The sequence below is a fragment of the Macrotis lagotis genome, chromosome 6 (genome assembly GCF_037893015.1).
Source record: "Macrotis lagotis isolate mMagLag1 chromosome 6, bilby.v1.9.chrom.fasta, whole genome shotgun sequence".
NCBI classification, from domain to species: Eukaryota; Metazoa; Chordata; class Mammalia; order Peramelemorphia; family Peramelidae; genus Macrotis; species Macrotis lagotis.
Window position 1 is genome coordinate 91,343,494 of NC_133663.1, and position 10,739 is coordinate 91,354,232.

General features: G+C 38.9%; 1 protein-coding gene across 2 annotated transcripts in view; it reads right to left on the reverse strand.

Annotated features, from left to right (window-relative positions):
- The window catches only part of GTF2F2 (general transcription factor IIF subunit 2), a 155,062-nt gene extending 145,229 nt beyond the window's left edge, over positions 1–9,833 (reverse strand). For both annotated transcript variants that reach the window (XM_074191706.1, XM_074191705.1), the window contains exon 1: positions 9,629–9,833. In XM_074191706.1, the coding sequence (XP_074047807.1) occupies positions 9,629–9,694 (66 nt within the window). In that variant the 5' untranslated portion in view covers positions 9,695–9,833. The remainder of the gene's footprint in view (positions 1–9,628) is intronic.
- Positions 9,834–10,739: the final 906 nt, after the last annotated feature.

The following is a 10,739-nucleotide window of genomic DNA, read 5'->3' on the forward strand; positions in this document are numbered from 1 at the left end:
ATAAGTATTTCAAAAGTTCATTTATAAATTTACTGTCTGGAATTTGGAACATATTTTACAAGAGAAATTATTTTAGAAACAATGATTCTCAGGTTAGGCCACAAAAGTCTGTTTAATATACAGTATGATGGAAATTCATCTGAAAGGTTTGCTTGTAATGAAAAATTGTAGGAAAAAAATTCTGTTCAATTGTATTTTTCAGCTACATTCTACCCCTAAAGGGCTCTTAGAAATAGAATTCCAGTTTATCAGTCCACTCACATTAAGATAAAAAGTATATCACATCAGTTTTGATTGGATAGGAGACATATGGGCCCTGAAAAGGGAATTAGACAAAGTGGTAAAAGTAACTTAAAAATCTGAATGATGTTCCATTTTCTCCAAAGTGTTTTTCCAACACTCTCCTACCATCACTAACTATTTTCTCATAGTTTTAAACAACTTATTTTTCCCAGGGTTAGCTCCTCAAGACTAGAACTCAAATGTAGCAGATTAGGATGAAGAATTCATGGAAAAAAAGAATTTCTCTAGGCTTCTCCAAGCCCAAGATGGCACTTAAACTTCATTAATTCTCTCCTGAGGTGAATAACATTTTTTCATACAAATCCTTTTGGAAATGTCTTAAATCACTATATTGATAAGAAATAATTAAGACATTTACAATTGATCATCATATCAATGAGGATGCAAACAATGTTAATTATATTCTTAATGTGTACATTGTTCTTCTCTTCACTACAGTCATATAAGTCTTTCCAAGTTTTTTAAAATCATCCTGTTCATCATTTCTTATAGCACAATAATATCCCATCACAATCACATAACACAATTTGTTCATCTTTGCCACCACAAAAAGAGCTGCTATAAATATTTTTGTACATCTAGGTGCAACAAAAATTTTCAACTAGATCTATAAAAGAAGTAAGACAATAGCTTGTATGATTTAAAAAAAACAGAAAAAACTTAAATTTGTATAAAATAAGCATGTTTACTCTCAGGCAAAAACAGGCCCCCTTAAAAAGTCTATGAATATTAAAATTGACAGATACAGCATTTAAATTTAATGCTTCTCATTGTATGAAGATGTCAAGCAATATACTTCAAAAGTCATCTGAAATATACTGCAACAGAAACGAAACCAGTCAGTGTACTTTAAGAATAGGATAGTATATAGAGTGATTTTTGAATGTCCAACACATTTATTTTGCAATATGGCTAATAAGAAAATGAATGAGTGAGAGAGGGAATTTGGAACTCAAAATTTTAAAGAATAATTGTTTTTTTTTAACATGTAATAGGGTAAACACATATTTTCTCTCTCCCTGGACCTTCTCCTTTAAGTTCCTATACCATATCCTCAAATGCCTACTAAACATTTCTACTTTTGCCTCCATCATCATCCCAAATTATGTATTCAAAAGAGAATTCATCTCCACTCCATTCCACTATTTTGCCTATTATTTGCTTGCTTATGAACAGTAGGAAGGGAGATGCAGAGTCCAAAACCTTGCCTTACAAGTATAAGCACAGAGTAATAATAGAGAGAATTATTTTGTCTGAAATGTAGAACAGAGGAAAGGCCTAGCTGATATTTATCTTACCTCCAGACAGGTTGCTTAGAGCCAGATTTCAGACTCTTGATTATTATTAGTCTTTATTTCCTATTTTTTATTTTCTTTTTAAGTTTTGAGTTCCCAATTTCCCCCCCCTCCCACCACATGAGAATGCAAGCAAAATGATATCAATTATACATGGTGAAATCATGCAATATATACTTTTATATTAGCCATACTGCTTTAAAAAATAAAAAAAGTTATACTCAGAGTTGATTGGTTCTCTCTATAACATTTTTTCATCAAGAATCTCTTAGAATTGCCTTGGATCATTATATTGATCAGAGTAGCCAAGTCTTTCACAGTTAGCCATCATTACAATATTGCTGTGATTATGCACAATGAACTCCCGTTCTTCTCATTTCACTTTACAACAATTAAGTCTTCTCCTGTTTTTCTAGAATCCTTACCTTCTCCCCATCCCCCGCCACCAACACCACCACAGTCATTTCTTACAGAACAATGGTATTCCATCAAAACCATATGCTACAACTTGTTCAGCCATTTCTCAATTGACAGGCATCCCCTCAATTTCCAATTCTTTACCATTGAAAAAAGAACTGCTTTAAATATTTTTGTACATAGATTCTTTTCCTTCTCTGATCTCTTTGGGGTATAGATTTGATATGGTATTGCTGAGTGAAGTGTGTTAGCACACTTTTAAAGTTTATTGAGCAGAGTTCTGAACTCTTTTCCCAATTGATTAGACTAGTTTATAACTCTACCAATAGCTTATCAGGGTGCCTATTTTCTCTCAGGGATAGCCAGGAGGCAGAGTGGAGTCAGGAAGACCTGAGTACAAATCAGACTTCAGATATTGGCAGTGTTACCCTGGAAAAGTGACTTCAACCTGTTTGCCAAAAGTTTCCTCATCTGTAAAGTGAGATAGAGAAGGAAATGGCAAACCACTCCAGTATCTTTGCCAAGAAAACCCTTCAAATGGGGTCACTAATGCACTGTTGGTAGAGTTGTAAACTGGGTTCAACCATTTTGGAGCATAAATTTGAACTGTGTTCAAAGAGTTATCAAATTGTTTATAACTGGTACTAGGTCTATACCCTAGCAATATTGGTACTTGGTTTATACCCAAAGAGATCGAAGAAAGAAGGACCCATATGTACAAAAATACTTATAGCATCATTCTTTTTTTTATTAAAGATTTTATTTATTTTGAGTTTTACAATTTTCCCCCTAATCTTACTTCCCTCCCCCCACCCCCCAGAGAAAGCAATTTGTCAGTCTTTACATTGTTTCCATGTTGTACATTGATCCAAATTGAGTATGATGAGAGAGAAATCATATCCTTAAGGAAGAAAGATAAAGTATAAGCGATAACAATATCAAACAATAAGATGTCAGGTTTTTTTTCTAAATTAAGGGAAATAGTCCTTGAACTTTGTTCAAACTCCACGGTTCTTTATCTGGATACAGATGGCACTCTCCATTGCAGAGAGCCCCAAATTGTCCCTGATTGTTGCATTGATGGAATGAGCAAGTCCATCAAGGTTGATCATCACCCCCATGTTGCTGTTAGGGTGTACAGTGTTTTTCTGGTTCTGCTCATCTCACTCAGCATCAGTTCATGCAAATCCCCCCAGGCTTCCCTGAATTCCCATCCCTCCTGGTTTCTAATAGAACAGTAGTGTTCCATGACATACATATACCAGTTTGCTAAGCCATTCCCCAGCTGATGCACATTCACTTGATTTCCAATTCTTTGCCACCACAAACGGGGCTGCTATGAATATTTTTGTACAAGTAATGTTTTTACCCTTTTTCATCATCTCTTCAGGGTATAGACCCAGTAGTGGTATTGCTGGATCAAAGGGTATGCACATCTTTGTTGCCCTTTGGGCGTAGTTCCAAATTTCTCTCCAGAAAGGTTGAATGAGTTCACAGCTCCACCAACAGTGTAATAGTGTCCCAGATTTCCCACAACCCTTCCAACAATGATCATTATCCTTTCTAGTTATAATGACCAGTCTGAGAGGTTTGAAGTGGTATCTCAGAGAAGTATAGCAGTTATTCTTATGGTGGCAAAGAACAATAGATCAATGCTTGAACAACATGTGGCATATGACTGTGATAGAAAACTATTGTGCTGTAAGAAATGTCAGAAGATGACTTCAGAAAAATAAGAGAAAATTTGTATGAACTGAAGTAAAATGAGCAGAACCAGTAGAACATGGTAAAGGAACAGCAACACTATAACAATATTTAATTGTGAAAGATTTAGCAATTTTAATCAATACAATGATCCATAACAATTAGCAAGGACTCATGACAAAAATCTACCTCCAGAAAGAGAACTTATGAAATGAGTGTAGATTGAAATATATTTTTTCTTTATTTTTCTTGTTTGATTTTTTTCCCTCACAACATGGTTAATGTTAACGTGTAAATAAATTTTGCATGACTTCCTATGAATAATGAATACTCTATTTTTTGCTTTCTCACTAGGTGAGAGAGAAGGTAAAAAGATGGAGGGGGAAAATTTGGAATTTAAAATTAAATTAAAAAAAATTTGATCAACCCACAGAAACCTATTAATAGGCCTTGAGGTCTGTAAACTATAATTTAAAAAATTTCTAACCTAAGGAAACATGATGATACATGGTTATGTCTCATTATAGGCATTTATTATCTTTAAAACTAAAACTGCAGATTTTAGCCTATGCAAAACTATCTGCCTTTCAGGTGGGTAAAAAAAAAGCGATCCATACTAATGCAAAATCTGAAAAAGATCACAGAATTAAAAGTATTCACAAACTGAGAATGCCCAGACAAGTATAAATCCATAAGCTGCAAAATGCAGAGATTAGAAATAGTTTATAGAGGAGATTAAATTTTGACAAAGACAACATCTTAAAACACAGTTCAGTCACAAACTTCCTGCTCTCCAATATTTTCTCTCCTCTAAACTCCAGACACTCATTGCCCAAAAGCTGGGCTTCTTGTTGTGAGTTTGTTTTTTATTAATATTGTAATAACTACATTTCAATATAATCAACCATTTGTAATCCTATGTAATTTATTTTGTACATTAAAAATCACTATTCTGAAAAAGCGGTCCTTAGGTTTCATCAAACTACCAGGGTGGGGAGGGTGGAAGGGATACTGTGATCCTGAAAAAGAACTCTTGCTTTAGATAATGAACTCATAACTTCTTGCTTGGAATACTGAAACAAGCTCCCATGTCCTGGCTCAATAAACTCCAGCAGATCCTTATCCTTATTACTCATAGGCTCATAAATTTAGAGTCAAAAGAGAACTTAGAAACTATATAGTAAGAACTCAGATGAATACAATGAGAGATAATAACTCAAGGTGTCCACTTACAACTCTAGAACCTGGAGGTGATGGACAAGAGGTACAGAAAGATATATATTATTTGCCAACATGGACCATGCTGTATTTCTCTTTTGCTTGATTAGATTTATTTTTTAAAGAGAAAGCAATTTTTTTTATTGTTTGAGGAGGAGGCAAGTGATGGGTCAGAATTTTATGAAGGGAGGGGGGAAAACAAAGAAAATAATAGTGTTGTCTAAGAAAAAAAGCATTATGAGACAAAATATCAAGGGAGCAAAGGAAAAGCTTCAGAGACACAAACAGAAAGCTAGCTACCATGTTAGATGTAGTGTGTGCTTAAAAAAAACCAAGTTATACCAAAGATTCAATTTCATAATTCCCTTTTTCTGTTCTTTGAACAAAAAAAATGATATCTGGTGTACATTGATACATATGGACAAGTTCATAACAAAAAATTAAATTAGAAAAATCAGAAAATTGTCATTTTTATAGTAGATTCAAAAAAAAAAATGAAGCCATTTACTACAATGTTCCTATTTTATAGCTGAGGAAGGTCAAAAAATCTTGGCCAAGATCACTCAGGTCACTAAATTGGTTACAAATCCAATACTTCTTTTACTGTTGCCATACTGTCCCTTGGGATCAAGCACAAATGCAGAGTTCATCTGACACTGAAGACACTTCATCACCAGGGTGGATTCCAGTTTATCTCTCCAAGTTTACAACAGCCCTCCTCTTCATGAAATCTTTGGCCTTTCCCTAATTGTCCCTCACTCAGATTGTCCATCTCCAGTCTCGCTGCCTTTGTACAAACTGCTCTCCCATTCTGGAAATGTTCTCTTCTCTCTTTCCCACCTTTGGGAATTCCCATTAGCTTCTTGAGAAGCTCATTTCAAGCACCACCTCCTCATCTGCTATTGTGTCCTTGATCAAAACCAAAGCACTCACAAATTCTCACTGATTTCGTACATCTTTATATGAGCACTCTCATCTTCTTCAACAGGATGCTGGCTGCTTGAAGGTAGGAATTATCTTTGTGGGCCTAGTGCCTCACAAGTAGCAGGCCTGCCACAGAGGTTTGTGACTCCTAATGAAGTGACTTGGGATTTAGGAGCCCTGGGTTCATGTTTGTCCAGCTCATTTTACAGATGAGGAAACTGAGGCAAACGGTACAGTGACTTACCCAAGATACCACAGAGAGTAAGTATCTAAATCAGGTTTTAAACTCAGATCTTCCTGACTCCAGATCTAGGTCTCTATCTACTGGTCACCTCTCCACAATACATTTAACTAACCTTTCCATGAAGTTTAACCAGTATTGTATTCTGCCTCTCTATAATATATTTAGATCAATTGTGTAACCTCAAGTAAATTACTTAACCTCTCTGGGCCAAATTAGCTTCCTCATCTGGAAAAGGGGAATGATGAGATTTGCACTAGCTAAACTACATAGGCCTTAGTGGGAAAAGGGCTTTCTAAATTTTAAAGCTTTAGGTAAATTATTATCTTTATCTGGCATCAAGCTCTTCTATTATTATCTTTGCTGCTATTTAATTCTATTCAGTTTTTCCTGTATTGACTTGCCTTTTCAACCATACCATAAGCTTCTTATAGACAGAACTTGCATAGCAAGTATTCAATAATTATTTCTGGATTGATTCAAAAGCTTAAACATGACTAAATCATTGGGGTGGCTAGGAGGTGCAGTGGATAGAGCACCAGCCCTGGAATCAGGAGTATCTGAGTTCAAATCCGACCTCAGACACTTACCTAGCTGTGTGGCCTTGGGCAAGCCACTTAACCCCCATTGCCTTTCAAAAAAAAAAAAAACAAAAAACAAAACAAAACATGACTAAATCTGGCAAAAAGAAGTAGAATAGATTTTGAGAACATGCCATTATCCATAACTTGATTAAAATTACAGAAAATTGCTGCAAATTAATAAATATACAATGACTTCTTAAGTTAACCAGCCCACTCATGGGTCATTTGACACCCTGATACAAGAGTCCTAGAAGCAAGTGACTTGTTTCTTGGTGTTCAAGGTGTATCTCAGATAGATACTTTATGGATTAGGAAGTTATCTCCTATGAAGTCTGGCTAGGGATTACCCTCTAGCTCATCTATCAAAATCTGCTCACCCACCCCAAAGAACACTCTCCCACCTTCCTCTAGCCTGAGATGCTGTTGCTCCCTCTCTAAAAGGCAACTAAAACATCACCTCTTCATGAAATTTACCCTGATTGATATTTATTTTCTTCCCCTCAAGCTTTAACCAGCATTGTTTTACCTCTTGACAATATACTTGACTAACGTTTCCAGAAAGCTTAGTATTTTGTTCTTCCTCTCTTGTTGTTCAATCATTTCAGTTATGTCTCTTTTCTTTTTCCTAGATTTTTTGCAAGGCAATGGGGTTAAGTGGCAGTTATGTCCCCCTCCCTTTGAAGTTTTCTTGGCAAAAATATTGGACTGTTTGCCATTTCCTTCTCCAGTTCTTTCTCCATTTGAGGAAACTGAGGCAAGCAAGTCAAGTGATGTGTCTAAGATCACACACAAAGTATCAGAGGCAGGATTTGAACTGGGGTCTTCCTGGCTCCAAGTCCAGCTCTCTGACCACTAGCCACCTATCTGTCCCTCTGCCTCTCTACAATACACTTAAATAACCTTTTTCCCCCCCTTCTTTTTAGGTTTTTGCAAGACAATGGGGTTAAATGGCTTGGCCAAGGCCATACAGCTAGGTAATAATATTAAGTGTCTGAGGATGCATTTGAACTCAGGTCCTCCCGTGCTTTATCCACTGCACCACCTAGCTGCCCCCTATTATTAGTTTAGTCATTAATTCTTCTATCTTTCCACCTGAAAGGTGCTTTCCTTGCTCCTTTAATTTGTTTATGATGTAAAATTTTACATCTATTGGAAACTTAACTTGTTACATGGTATCTTGGTATGTCAGTGCATTTTTTAGGTTTTGGCCAGGCAGTGGTTAGGCTAAGTGGCTTGGCCAAGGCCATACAGCTAGGTAATAATATTAAGTGTCTGAGGCTGGATTTGAACTCGGGTCCTCGTGTGCCATTAATTCTTCTATCTTTCCACCTGAAAGGCACTTTCCTTGCTCCTTTAATTTGTTGATGTAAAATTTCACATCTATTGGAAACTTATCTTGCTACATGGTACCTTGGTATGTCAGTGTATTTTTTTAGGTTTTGGCCAGGCAGTGGTTAGGCTAAGTGGCTTGGCCAAGGCCATACAGCTAAGTAATAATATTAAGTGTCTGAGGCTGGATTTGAACTCGGGTCCTCGTGTGCCATTAATTCTTCTATCTTTCCACCTGAAAGGCACTTTCCTTGCTCCTTTAATTTGTTGATGTAAAATTTTACATCAATTGGAAACTTATCTTGCTACATGGTATCTTGGTATGTCAGTGTATTTTTTTTAGGTTTTGGCCAGGCAGTGGTTAGGCTAAGTGGCTTGGCCAAGGCCATACAGCTAGGTAATAATATTAAGTGTCTGAGGCTGGATTTGAACTCGGGTCCTCGTGTGCCATTAATTCTTCTATCTTTCCACCTGAAAGGCACTTGCCTTGCTCCTTTAATTTGTTGACGATGTAAAATTTTACATCGATTGGAAACTTATCTTGCTACATGGTATCTTGGTATGTCAGTGTATTTTTTTAGGTTTTGGCCAGACAGTGGTTAGGCTAAGTGGCTTGGCCAAGGCCATACAGCTAGGTAATAATATTAAGTGTCTGAGGCTGGATTTGAACTCGGTCCTCGTGTGCCATAATTACTAATTATTAATTCTTCTATCTTTCCACCTGAAAGGCACTTTCCTTGCTCCTTTAATTTGTTGATGTAAAATTTCACATCTATTGGAAACTTATCTTGCTACACGGTACCTTGGTATGTCAGTGCCTTTTTCAGGTTTTGGGCTGGCAGTGGGGCTGAGGGGCTTGGCCAAGGCCATACAGCTAGGTAATAATATTAAGTGTCTGAGGCTGGATTTGAACTCGGGTCCTCGTGTGCCATTAATTCTTCTATCTTTCCACCTGAAAGGCACTTTCCTTGCTCCTTTAATTTGTTGACGATGTAAAATTTTACATCGATTGGAAACTTATCTTGCTACATGGTATCTTGGTATGTCAGTGTATTTTTTTTAGGTTTTGGCCAGGCAGTGGTTAGGCTAAGTGGCTTGGCCAAGGCCATACAGCTAGGTAATAATATTAAGTGCCTGAGGCTGGATTTGAACTCGGTCCTCGTGTGCCATAATTACTAATTATTAATTCTTCTATCTTTCCCCCTGAAAGGCACTTTCCTTGCTCCTTTAATTTGTTGATGTAAAATTTCACATCTATTGGAAACTTATCTTGCTACACGGTACCTTGGTGTGTCAGTGCCTTTTTCAGGTTTTGGGCTGGCAGTGGGGCTGAGGGGCTTGGCCAAGGCCACACAGCCGGGCACTCATTAGGCGTCTGCCCCCCCCCCCCCCGCTTTGCCGCCCTTGCCCACTCCTCACGCCGCCTCCTTGGGCCCGGGGCCCTCCCGGCACCCCCCCCCACCGCGCTGCCTCAGTTTCCCCCGCTGTAAGATGAAGGGGAAGGGCCGGAGGCCGGATACAACAAGTGTCTGCCCAGCGCCGGGGAAACGGCTCCCGCCGGGGCCGCCCTCGCCAGCTTGGGGGGCACACGTGGGGTCCCGGGGCGCCTTTACCTTCACGAGCCACACTCCGGTGTTCTGCTTGGCGCCGGTCAAGTCCAGCTCCCCGCGCTCGGCCATGACTCGGGCCGCCGGCGGCAGCGGCGGGGACGGGAGCGACCGGAGGGGCGCGGGCCGCGGCTCCCCACGCACCGGCGTCGCTCCGCAGCCGGGAGGCGGCGCGCTGGGGGAGGGGAGCACGCCACTCCCGGAGCCCGGGGAGCCGCGCCTGCGCACTACGGCCGCGTCCTACGGAGGCTCGCGGGGGACACGTCGCCCGCGCTCCGGGGCAGGGGGCGTGGCCTCTTCCGCTAGTGGACGGAGGTGGGGAAAGGGGGCGGGTCAGGCGTCTGCGAAGCGCTACCGGGTTCCTCAGAAAAGATGCGCATCCTGTATCTCTCCATGCTGCTAGGTGGTGGGGGCTCCTCTAGGGGAGACGCTTTTAATTGGATTGCAGATTAAACACTTCTTTTTTTTAAGAGTGATTCCAGATACAGATGAAAAAGTTGTATAGTTATTACTAAGAAGAATTAACGCATCCACATCTACCTTAAAGTTTTTTTTTTTAAGACTAAACTAACTTTTTTCTTTTTCCTTTTTTTTTTTGCAAGGCATGTTGATGACCTCGTATGCTGAGTTTATTTATCTTTAGTCATGGCAAAGTCCCTCCATAAAAGAGAAAGGAACTTTTTTTCTTTTTTAAATTTCTTTATTTAAGGGAATGGGGTTAAGCGGCTTGCCCAAGGCCACACAGCTAGGTCATTATTAAGTGTCTGAGGTCAGATGCTCTATCCACTGAGCCCCCTGGCTACCCCATAAAATTTTTCATATCTTATTTGTACCATACTTTATTTGGGGAGGGTTGGGAGGGGGAAAGGAATAAAAATAATTAAAGTTGAACTTCTCAAGATATAACTGGCATGTGAATGACCTCCTATGCTGAGTTTATGTACCTTTAGTCATGGCAAAGTCCCTCCATTATAACTGGCATGTGGATGACCTTGTATGCTGAGTTTATGTACCTTTAGTCATGCCAAAGTCCCTCCATAAAAGAGAAAGAAACTTTTTTTTTCTTTTTTTAAATTTCTTTATTTAAGGCAATGGGTTTAAGCGGCTTGCCCAAAGC